A 12,517-nucleotide genomic window follows, 5' to 3' on the forward strand; every position below is an offset into this window, starting at 1 on the left:
TATTTCGACGTATTTTATACCATTAGAACCGTCTCATCAAGACGAATCGAATGGCGGTAAGATCATCTCTCTACGATTAATATTGGCGAAGTTACGATACAATAAAGTTTTAAGTATAATTCTGGCTAAAATTATGTTAATTTTGGCCGGAATTATGATATACAAATATAAGAAATTTTTTATATAGTCACATCTCTTTATAATCACCAAATATGGACTGTCCCAAATGTGTGACTATAAAGAGAGTTGACTGTATATACGAATCTTAACGGAACAGATTGGTAAGTTTCAAAGTTTCACTTTACTTCAAAACTTTTTTTAAATTTTTTTTTAAAATTAATTTTTTTATTAGAGTTTAAAATTTGTGCGCACCTGCGCATGTGCGCACCACCATAAATATATTATATATAAAAGTCAAAAATAACATTCTAAATCCTTCATAGCTCATTAAGTAAAGTTGTAGAATAGGCAAAAATACATATAATAAATAAATTTTTAAGGCTCTATAATATGTATGTGAGAGTTACAGTATGAATATTTAAAAAAATCGGGATTTTACTAAAATCACGTGATAATTAATGATTGACAAATTTACTATATAAAAATTACCAAAAATGGAGGGTGCGCATATGCGTGGGTGCGCACAAATTTTATTTCCTTTTTATTAATACTCTTTTTAACTTTTTATTGTTAGGTACTTAGGTTGTACTTCCTGAACAAAGTTTCAAAGAATAACTTCAAAATTTTTTTTGTAAGTCCTCCAAAGCAAGGGTTGGGAATTGTACTAGTACAGTACTAGTACAGTATAGTACAGTACTAAGTACTGTACTTGTACTTGTAAATTTAGTACAAATACAATTTTAGTACATACTATTAATAAATTTTATTGGTTAATTTTATAAATATAAACAATATTGATCACATGATATCTACCTAAAATGGTTAAATTATATCCTAAAAAGTGATAATTGTATTAGTACAGTGTACTTAGTACTTGTACGAAATTCTTGCTAGTACAGTACGTATTAGAATTTTGCTAGTACAGGTATACTACCACAACCCTGCTCCAGAGTATTTAATTAATTTAAAAGTTGTAAGTTTTGTTGTGAAGCCTACTGTCTTTTTTTTCATTTTCTTTAATGATTATTATTTTTATTAATAGAATATTTAGCTAATATTTAGTAGACTTTAGTATATAGATTGTTATAGTATATTTTAATTTTAATAAAATAAATTCAATAATATTCCCTATAAAAAGTATTTATATTTAAAATATAATTAAAAACTTTTTAAAATATATTTAAAATATACTTAAAATATATTTAATTTAAAAATTGCGAAATACTTATAATATACTTAAAATGTATTTAAAATTATCTTAAAATATATTTCTAATATATTTAATTTTTGCCCAAATACTTAAAATATACTTAAATTATATTTAAATTAAAATTTAAGTATATTATAGATATATTTTTTACATACTTAAAATATTCTTATAATATATTTCATAATATATTTTAAGTATATTTTAAGTATGTAAAAAATATACTTATAATAATCTTATAATATACTTAAATTTTAATTTAAATATAATTTAAATATATTTTAAGTATATGGGCAAAAATTAAATATATTAGACATATATTTTAAGATAATTTTAAGTATATTTTAGATATATTAAAAATATATTATAAGTATTTTGCAATTTTTAAATTAAGTATATTTTAAGTATAATACTTTTTATAGGGATTTAGCATTATTATATCATTAACATAATTTATATAAATTCAATATGATGTTTATTATCTTTAAAATAATGTACATCATTAATAGACATTAAAATTAGGTGATGCACATCAAATATTATGACATCGGTAGTACATTGCAGGGTCTGATGTTCAGCATTTCTTTATGATGTACATTAAGTAACCAATGTATATTTAATAAACATTTTTCCCATAACTTCCTAATGTTGATAGAATAGCAGATTTGAGCAGAAATTTAAGCCAAAGATCTTTGCAGATTTTTACCCTAAAAAATTTACCGATGAAAGAAATTAAAAAAAATTGCATTGTTTGAATTTCCAAAAAAGGAAATTCTTTGCAGATCTTTTAATTCTGGCCAGAATTATGCTATTTTAATACATATTAAGCATTGACATAGACAACGGGTAAACACTAGTATTAATAAAAAAACATTGTGAAAAAGGTTTTTAATTATGAAAACTGATTTAGATCCAGATCAGATCGAATCTAATTTAGATTTGAATTAGATTGAATTGAATCTAATTTAATTTAATTCAAATTCAGATCAAATCAGATTTAACTTAAATCTAGTCTGATCTGATCCATTCAGAATACTATTTGTATAATTTTCTTATATAAGGTGAGGATTCCTAAAAAAATATATAAATAGGTAAGATCTCAAGTTACTTAGAATTTACCAAAAAAATTGTATAAATCTTTCCTTTTTAAATAATACTAGCCAGAATTTAATTTTCTAATTTAGAAACTGGCTAGTATTATAACTATTATAACTATTATTATAGTTCTGACTTTGAAGAAATACTTATAACTCATAGTAAAATTTTTTTGGTTGGATCTTAACTATTTATGTATTTTCTGGGATCCTATAAGGTGCTTTCTGTTTAACTACTTTAAACTTTTCATTGTATTCAATATAATGTTTAGAATTAGATATATTTGAATATATATTTGAATAATAATTAAATATGTTAAATTTTTTTTATAATAATAATTTACATAAATTTGACCAGAATTATGATTTTAACTTAATTAAATTTAAGGATTTAACATTCAATTAAAATTTTAACTATACTATATCTGGCTAAATGAATACTTGAATAACTACTATACTTATTTAAATATTCAAATATACTCAAGTTTAGTGCTCCTAATAGATCAATCTAATCAGATCAAATATCATAATCTAACAGTCCAATTTTAATAAACTTTTTTTTATTTTGATCAGCTTAATATGATCTACAAAACAAAAAAATAATTATTAAAATCCAATTACTAGATTATGAGATAATTTTTTTTAAATTTGATTCAAATTAGATCAAATTCAGATCAGATTACTAAAATTCTGATCTGATCTGAATTTTTAGAAGCACTATTCAAGTTATTCAAATAACTATTACATGATTCTTTAATAATACAATATTTTTGTTGATCCTATTTCATTTTAATAATTTTATCCTTCTAGCTCTTTGCTATATTATAAATACTCTTAAACAATAGGTCTGATAAGTAATATGGCAATTTGAAGTCATTAGTTATAGGATTTTGAGTCCCACTTTATACTTTTCAAAATCTTATCCAATTTTTGCTTTTTGTCAAATCCATTTGACTTTATGAATTTGCATTTTCTGGTATTTCTGTACAAAACAAAGCTACATTAATTAATGAAATAAAATCCAATTTTGTTAATAATTATGTTAAAAGAGGTTAGCATATTACATTCATATTGACCAATTATTACAATGCAAAGTCTTACCTTGATGTTTATCAAAATTGGATTAGGAAATCAAAAAAAAGCAAAGTTAGTTAATCATTTCAATATTACTCAAATAATTTGAATAATGAAATAAAAATAAATCAATTTTTTTTTAATCTAGAAATTTTATTTCCAAGCTTATATTTCAATAGAAAAAATTTTATTTGATTGTTAAATAAGTTTGGTTGTTGATATCAGATGAGTTATCAAGATTATGTATTCAATAATATGTATATAATCTAGATTTAACTCTGTAGAATTTCTTTCATAATTTTTAATGCACTTTGAGCAGTACCATAACTTGATTCATATCCTTCAAAAATATTGTAATTTCAAAATAAAAGTTGATTAAAATAATGTTGAAGTAATAAGTAATAAAAGTACAGATGAATCTATTTACCAGACCCTCCATGACCATAATTATGACAAATAAGTATTTTTTTGCCGTATTTTTCAGAAGCTAAATAATAAATAATATAACCAAATGAGAAAAATGCAGGCGCAACATGTTCAATTAAGGTTCATTTTTTTTTAAAAAAAAATAAAAAGTACATACTCATCCATTCGGTCTCAACCCTTACACCACCTTTACGATAAGGTCGAAGACCAACTCCATGCATCTTAATAATTAGGTGAGGTTGATCCTTTGGCAAAAGATCCGGACGAGTGGCAAGACATCGATGAATAATTGCTGTAGCAGTGTCATAATCAACATCTGTCGAACTTATATTTAGATTCAATTATATAAATAATGTACTGTATAGATTCTTGTCAATAAGGAAAAAGTTAAGTACTCATATTGATTATCTTACTAATTATCTTCTTCCTATAATTGAAGTGAATATAATTAAGAAATCGAAAATCTAAATTCAATTATGCAATCTGTAAAATATAAAGTATAGAGATGCTCACATAAGTCCCACCAAGAGTTATTTCTCCATTATCGCGTGGTATTGCATATGTACTTTCTCCATTAGCCTCTTTTGCAATTATGCATTAAAAAATAAAGCGCAATTTGTTAAAACTTTATCTCCAAGAAATCAAAAAAGCATAATGAATAAGTTCAACAACCATCATTACCTCGCTTAAAAAAAGCCCAATTCATATATGATTGAGGTAATTGTGCGATCACAGTTTGGCCCCTCACTGGAAAGACATCAGAATCTTCAACACCACCTAATGTTCTGGCATTAATGCCCGAACAATTGACCACAATATCGGTATCACTTTCGATACATTCATTTAAGTGAGATAAGTTGACACGTTGTGTGGTACCACCCCAAGAGGTGAAAGTATTGAGAAGATAGTTAAGGTAGGTTGATGGATTAATAGAAACTTGTAGAAATGATCAATAAATTAATTGACATCATGGTGGTTTGTTATAATTGACTTTATAAACGAAGATCTTTATGTTATAAATTACTTGATTTGTATGTGATTCCAAATTCGACACCAACTGGCAGCTCCTCTTTTCTTAAATGTCGATACTATTTTCATAATTAAAAGAATCTTTATAATAGACTTTACTATACTCCAATTCGTACTTATAAATTTTTACCTCATGACATAATGTTTTGAACCACGGATCGGAGAAATCTTGTGGAAGTTTTTCCCAATATTCAAACTCATCAATAATCATGACTCCAGAATATGGTGTATTAGCAATTTTCCAAAAATAATTATAGGTTTCTCTATCAAATTCTTTTTAGATTATAAAAAAAGTTGGTGAAATGTTTCAGTATCCTATCAGATCCAAAGTAATGTATTACGGGTAAAGCTTTATTAAAGGACTTCTCATACTATATACCTTGCTCTCTGATTTCATCTTTCGCAGCATGGCTCTTCCAATGTGCACCAGCCCTATATCATCAACGTTTAAAAAACTTCAATATGGTATGGTAATAATGCTTAAGAAAGTTTATATATACCAAGGACTCGTGTATTCGGCAGATAAATCTCCTGGAAAATGCTTTGCAACTATATGAACTTTAATCGCTTTTTCTTGTTGTAAGAGCAAATTAGCCGTGGTTAATCCTGAGACACCTGCATAAGTTTTGTATGAATTTGTTAATAGCTTGCGAAAAATTTCACCAGAGATTGTTGCTTTTCAGATGCTCTTCCTACCTGCGCCAAGCACAACGATACGTTTGTTCAACATCTTCTGACGAAAAAACTCTTTATATATGATTCTTATTACTTTATTATTTCGAGATTCATAAGAGTAAATATCAATACTAGAAACAATGACTTTATTACCTTGCTTTGTTTGATATCAAAAGAACCTTAAAAAGAACGTCGTGAAGCTTTTCGAGGAGGGAAAACTTTGAATAGTCAACTCATTCGAAAATACATTCGTGAGTTATTTGAGTTTTACGAATAATTCTACACTATCATTCGTCCAATTTTGGAAATTGGATTCAGTGTTTTGCGTCGCATGGTACACCAATTACGCTATTTTGTATAGGTCGAACATTTTAAAAATCATAGAGCTTATTGGGAAGAAGGGCCTTTGTTAGGGTGGAATACAAAAATCAAATGAATGGACTCGGACCGGTGGGCAATTTTTGTGGAGAAAAATATTATACTTCACGATTCTTAAATCGGTATTTTCTTTTTCTTTTTTTGAACTAATATCTATGGATGGGTGTCGCTAATTATCAATCATTTTCACTTTAAATTTAGGAATATGAAGCTTCGAAATCCAAAGTCTAGTTTATGGAATGACGCGTAATCCTTTAACAAGATACCCCGATTGTCATAAAGAATGGATGTCCCTCCGTTGGTGTCGTGGTTGTAATCCCAAACATTTTGAATCCGAACGTCATAAATGGACAAGTGGAAACTCGGAAATTGATGATTTTATTTTAGAAACACAAATAACCGCCGAATTTTCTGACCAAGCCTTGGAATGGATCCCGGAAACTCAGCTTACGGAATTTAAGTTGATTGGTAAAGGTGGATTTGGGAAAGAAGGACGTGCATATAAGTGGGATTCCATTGCGAATAAGTGGAAATGAGGCGAATCCATGTGGGTTGCCTTGAAAAGTGTAGAGAAAGGAGAAGAAGGTGTTAAAGAGTTTCTTGAAGAGGTAAAGTATTGTAAGTTCTGTTCGATTGTTACTTTAACCATTAATCATTTCTTTTAATAACGTGTTTTTTTTTTTTACATTTTTCAATTAGATCAAAGCTATGCATCAATGTAGGAAAGTTAACTTGGGTTCATTAGATCGTTATGGCGTAACACGACATCCTGACACAAAAAAAATATCTAATGGTTATACGATTTGTCGAATTTGGCGATTTAAGAAATTACCTATCTAACTTTGACACAAATAGACAGACTTTGGAGTCTTACGATAGACTTTCGTAGTCTACATCGGTCAGGCCTCGTACACCGAGACTTACACAGTGGAAATGTGCTTTTTGGTGATAACAGGCGTAACTTTGTCGCCGATCTTGGGTTAGCTTGTAAAGATGGTCAAAATATAACTGGAGAAATCAAAGGTGTCTTACCGTACTTTGCGCCAGAAATCCATTGTCGTCAACCTCACACAAAAGCCTCGGACATTTACAGTTTTGGTATCATCATGTGTTAACCTCACCTCAACCTCCTTTATATGAAACGGCGTACGATTCTAATTTGGCTCTAAGTATTTGTGATGGAAAAAGGCCACAAGTGATTAAAGGGACCCCGGCATGTTATGTTGAATTGATGAAGAAATGTCGGGATCCTGACCCGTCCAAGCGTCTACCGCTCAAGAGATGGCCGAAATTTTTAAGGAATGGACCCAAATTCTTTCAAAGGATAAATTAAATGAAGAAGAGAAAAGTATAAAGGATCAATTTGTATCATCCGATCTTGAAAGACAAAGAAGTTCACGTCCCGCCATAACATTTCGAGAGTTGAGTACACGTCCTTTAACTACCCAACGGTTTCTCTTTCGAATCAAGATCTTCGTAAGTTGATTTCTTATTTTAATTTGTTGGATTAATATAATAATCAAATTGAATGCCACATTTTCCACATTATAGATTTTTAAAGCATAACAATCAATCACTTTTTTATTTTCACTGCAATATATCTTATGACACGGAAGTTCATAATATCTCACATTCTCTTTACTTACGAAATAACCTTTCTTATAATGTTTTTATTCAACATGCAGAATACCAAACCACTCAATATGACCTCAAACTTACGAATGATCTGCCCTTATAAAAAAGGGTGCATAAAAAACAAAGCGTAGGATTTCATAATAATAACCCTCGAACATATGACGTTTTATTATATCATTATTTATTAAGTTTCTTCAATATAGTTACCATGAATATCTATAATATAATAATGTATATGAATTATTATGATTAAACATTAAAATAAAACAAACCCACTTATAAAATGTATTTAATGTATTGAAGATTCTTTAAAAAGAAAAATATCAAAAACCTTAAAAGAACCAAAGTATAGATTGTGTTACATTTGAAAACGATCTTCTTTCCCAAAGTAAAAATGAAAACACTTAAATTTTAAACATTTATCTGAATTTTTTTCTAAGAAAATTTAAAATTATTTATTCAATAGGGTATTACTAAATATCACCAGTAGTGACTGTTACCAGTGGTGAATTTATGATGTAATGCCAACCAGTATTTTATTAGATTTTAATTCTGACCAAAAGTACATCATAATGCTGGTATAGTGACCATCACTACTGGTGAACTTTAGCAATACCCTATTCAATATATTTATTCAATAAAATTTATGGGAACTCTTTCTTATAATTTTATAGCTTAAATATGGTTTTTAACACCAAAGACATGTCTTTTGAAGACTTTGAAAAGGTTGACAACATTAAACTAAATGGAAAGACCCTTTGTCAATATATTAGTATGGCTCTCTTATGATTCATCCAACCCATATTAATAACCATATTAAGAAAGTCTTGCCACCTGTGAAATAGATTATACTGGCTCTTTTATAAAGAAATACAAGGCAGAACTTAAAAAACTTGGTATTAAGAATGAAGTTTAGCTTATCTACTTGTTGTTTATTATCTCTATCTTTGCTAAAAATTACAAAATTGCTTTGAAAGAAAAATTCCTTATGGCAAACATCTAAGAACAAATGGCACAATATAAAACCTACCAATATATACCAGTATTTGATCAAATAATACTGATGAAATTAAAAATTTTGGAAAATATTAAACACTAATCAATGGATATGCTACTGTCTTTTTCAACAAAAAACTCTACCAAGAGTTTCACAAAATTAAATACTAAAGCCACATTTTATACCTTAAAAAGAAAAAGTTGTATAGTTACCTTTACAGAAATGGTCACCAGGAATTTAAATGCAGCCAATAGGTCACTTTTCTGACTTCTTTCAGTAATAAAAGGATAAATAAAAATGTAACTAAGTGCATATACAGTATTAAATAACAAGACTCAATTAACTATAAAGAAGAAATAACAACATGCTTCACCAAGTGAGGTTATGTTAGTGCTCCTAAAAATTCAAATCAAATCAGGATTTTAGCAATTTAATTTGAATCTCTGATTTGAAAAATATTATTTCATAATCTAGTAATTGAATTTTAATAATTTATTTTTTATTTTATAAATCATATTAAGCTAATTAAAATAAAAAAATGTTTATTAAAATTAGACTGCTAAATCAGGACTAAGTGCTACGGAGATGAGTGGTGTAGGGTTAAGGAGATGTGTAATGGTCTCCTATGTGACAGTTTACATAGGTGATAAATAATGCGACAGGCCAAACACATAATTTGAAGTAAACTGAAATGCTAATTATAACCTGTGTATATTTCATACCCCTTATTTTACATACTGTTACACACTACTAAATATCACCATACAGGCATACACCATACAGGTGGTCGACTCTACATCACTGATATTTGTCTTACCAATCAGGATTCTGGATATTTAATATAAAAGTTATAACTAATCTGCATAAAATTAAATACTTTTTGCTCTTTCTAAAGTTGAATTAATTTGCTAAAAATTGAATTATTACAATGATTTTTTATTTTTTTTTTAGAATATCTTTTATGCGCTAATGTAACTACTCTTTTTCCATTACAAGTAGATTCTTATATAATAGTAATATTTAATAATATATTTTGTATTGCTCAAATTATTGCTATATATATAAATAAAAAAACTTAATTAAACAGGAATCAAATAGTGACTCTAATAGATTAAACTTGCCTTCTCCTATTATAAATAAAAAAAAGAAAAAAACTGTGTCCATTTCAAAAACTAACTTATCTAATACTAGTTGAAAGACTTCCAAGAAATAACCAGCTACACTAGCACTTAAAATTATTAGTACTGTAATGACTGGATATAACTTCAAAAATAAAGTTCATGTCTATGAAATTACAATTTATGATATCCCCTTTGGATGGATCTAACTCGATATGTTTAATCACTTATAAGTCTGGGTCAAGTACTTGTATTTAAATTTAAATCGCAACAGAAATACACTACCGTTATTGTGTCAGTAAATTCAACAAGATGGCAATGGATCTAGTATGAAATGATGGCATTTTGTATAATAGTTTTTGGCTAACTGAAATCTTAAACAAAAAAAAAACAGGAACGATTCAGATAGTGTTAACAAAAGTTCCTGCTTTTACCACCATTGCATCCTTATATCCAGCTAACTTTACTCACTCTATTCTTACATCTACTGGATGTAAAGCATTTAAATTAATTTAAATAAGGGCACTTACAAATTGATAACTTATTGATAAGACTTTCAGTTTAAATGAATTTACAGGTGATTAGAAAAGGTATTATACCCCTAACTTGAAACAAAAAAGGAACTGCCATCAGAAGGTGAAATAAGATGATGATTTTAATAAGGTATCTCAGAAAAATACTAATACAATTAAATTAGACAAAAAACATAAAAAGACTAATAAACGAACCAAGAAAATTGACAAGAGCTTAGTATACATGAAAACCAAAATTAGTTAATTTTGACTTCCAAAATGGTCAAAATAGTCAAAATAATTTTGACTTAGATCTCTTCAAAAGTCGAAATGGTAAAATTACATTATAGTCATATGATTTTATAGTAAACAATAATATTAAAATTTAAAGTTAATGAACTCCGCATCCAGTGATTCGATTTTTATGATCTTTATACAGTTGGATTTAGCTCATTGAGAGAATTCCAATGATATATATTTCATATTTGTAGCATTAATATTGATGGAGTTATTCACGTTTAAAATTTGGTATTAAATCTATATAATTAAAAAAATTTGTGTATAACCATAACGTTTAGATTACCCTGTATAAATAAATTTTCCACGTATTGTTACACTATTTCCTAAAAAAGAAATTTTTTCCCAACGTAACTCAAGATATGTATTACACAAGGTTACAAATTCATCAATTAAGAAATTTATCTTATCATGATATAGATCAGAAATTCATTGGCGGCATTATGATTTTGCGAGTTCCTTAACGTACGCACTGTGAGAACCAGATTTTAGGAGTTATGCACTTGCATGTGATAGCATTACACTTAACTCCGGCTAGTGCATATGTTAACAAGAATTATGATTTTTGCCCAAAATTAAAGTGCCGAAATTTAGCAAAATTTATCAAATAATTTAACTGTATTATTATATATTATGTAATATATATCAATTGCCAACAACCCAAGAAATTATTTAATTTTTACATTTTACATTTAGGGTTCGTTATATTTATTATATTTCTTTATGTATATGATAGCTAATATATTACGTACTGCAACTTCTTTTTCATCAAATTCAATTAATTGCCGATCCGCCTAAAAACGGCACTGCGTTACTAATAAAATTTGGGGATAATAGCGATAATAAAAAAAAGAATTTTTTGCATCTCACGCGCGAAATAAGTTTCACCCAATTTACTAACAGAAATATCATAAAAACAATATTTTCTTTCATTTTATGACAAGTCATATTTGCCAAAAAATTTTATAATTATATTTCTGTAACTGGTTTTCTTCAACTTTCACTTGTTTTTAATAATAAAAATATTTCAAAAAAGCTTTTAAAAACAACTTTAGAAGCTAAAAATTATAGGTTTTATTGTAAATAATGCAATATAGTAAAATGAAATATTGAAATTTCGTATATTTTAAGGTGTAAATCTGACGCACACGCATAGTAAACTCATTATTTTGCATACGAATGTATAACTTTTTTTTGCAAATTCATTTTTTTCACGTATTTTTTCAGTATATCATATGATTTTTTTTTATAGTCAATATGTCATCTATGAAATATCCTTTTTTGAAGTTTGTGTTCTAGCACAAAATCGGCAAATTTAACCCCAAATTTTATTAGTAACGCAGTGCCGATTTTAGGCAGATCGGCAATTAAATAACTTGGCATCTAATAATCGTACAAAGATGTACCATAACTTGTTAGAATCGTCTCACTGAGATGAATTTAATAATGGTAGTTTTATTCTTTTATGATCACTGGCTGATGAGTTATTCAACAAAATGTTAAACATTGGCATTATAATATTTCTTTACGTTTACTGTGCCATTTAACATTTTGCTAAATTTCTTAGTACTTAGTGATTGTAAAAAGACGATTAATAGCTTATTGGAATTGCCTCATCAAGATGAATCGAATGGTGGTAAGCCATTTCTCTGTGATCAATATTGACAGAGTTACTACTTAAAAACCATTTAATATTTTTTTAATTTTAGAAATTGATCTAGTGATTGGATTTTGATGTATCTTATACCATTAGATTCGCCTCATCAAGACGAATCGAATGGTAGTAAGATCGTCTCTCTAGGATCAATATTGACGGAGTTACTACTTAAAGACCATTTAATATTTTTTAATTTCAGAAATTAATCTAGTGATTGGATTTTAATATATTTTATACCATTAGAACCGTCTTATCAAGACGAATCGAATGGCGGTAAGATCATATCTTTACGATTAAT

The 12,517-nt window shown here is 27.5% G+C and overlaps 3 protein-coding genes across 3 annotated transcripts; 2 read left to right on the top strand and 1 right to left on the bottom strand.

The window, feature by feature from the left end:
• Nucleotides 1–3,660: 3,660 nt before the first annotated feature.
• On the bottom strand, nt 3,661–5,680 carry OCT59_020494 (uncharacterized protein; the record flags this gene model as incomplete). Its single annotated transcript, XM_025318704.2, has 11 exons — nt 3,661–3,835; nt 3,923–3,982; nt 4,079–4,245; nt 4,335–4,348; nt 4,435–4,502; nt 4,603–4,857; nt 4,946–5,009; nt 5,081–5,223; nt 5,330–5,382; nt 5,451–5,565; nt 5,647–5,680. The coding sequence occupies 11 exons, from the start codon at nt 5,678–5,680 to the stop codon at nt 3,768–3,770; spliced, it is 1,041 nt and encodes a 346-aa protein (XP_025175459.1). The 3' UTR covers nt 3,661–3,767.
• Nucleotides 5,681–6,290: 610 nt separating this feature from the next.
• OCT59_020495 (uncharacterized protein) lies at nt 6,291–7,118 on the top strand (the record flags this gene model as incomplete). Its single annotated transcript, XM_025311062.2, has 4 exons — nt 6,291–6,508; nt 6,569–6,611; nt 6,703–6,796; nt 6,859–7,118. 4 exons carry the CDS (start codon nt 6,291–6,293, stop codon nt 7,116–7,118), a joined length of 615 nt encoding a protein of 204 aa, XP_025175460.2.
• Nucleotides 7,119–7,284: 166 nt separating this feature from the next.
• On the top strand, nt 7,285–7,769 carry OCT59_020496 (uncharacterized protein; the record flags this gene model as incomplete). Its single annotated transcript, XM_066149230.1, has 2 exons — nt 7,285–7,479; nt 7,689–7,769. The coding sequence occupies 2 exons, from the start codon at nt 7,285–7,287 to the stop codon at nt 7,767–7,769; spliced, it is 276 nt and encodes a 91-aa protein (XP_065990160.1).
• Between the last annotated feature and the right edge of the window lie 4,748 nt (nt 7,770–12,517).

This window comes from Rhizophagus irregularis, chromosome 3 (assembly GCF_026210795.1).
Source record: "Rhizophagus irregularis chromosome 3, complete sequence".
NCBI classification, from domain to species: Eukaryota; Fungi; Glomeromycota; class Glomeromycetes; order Glomerales; family Glomeraceae; genus Rhizophagus; species Rhizophagus irregularis.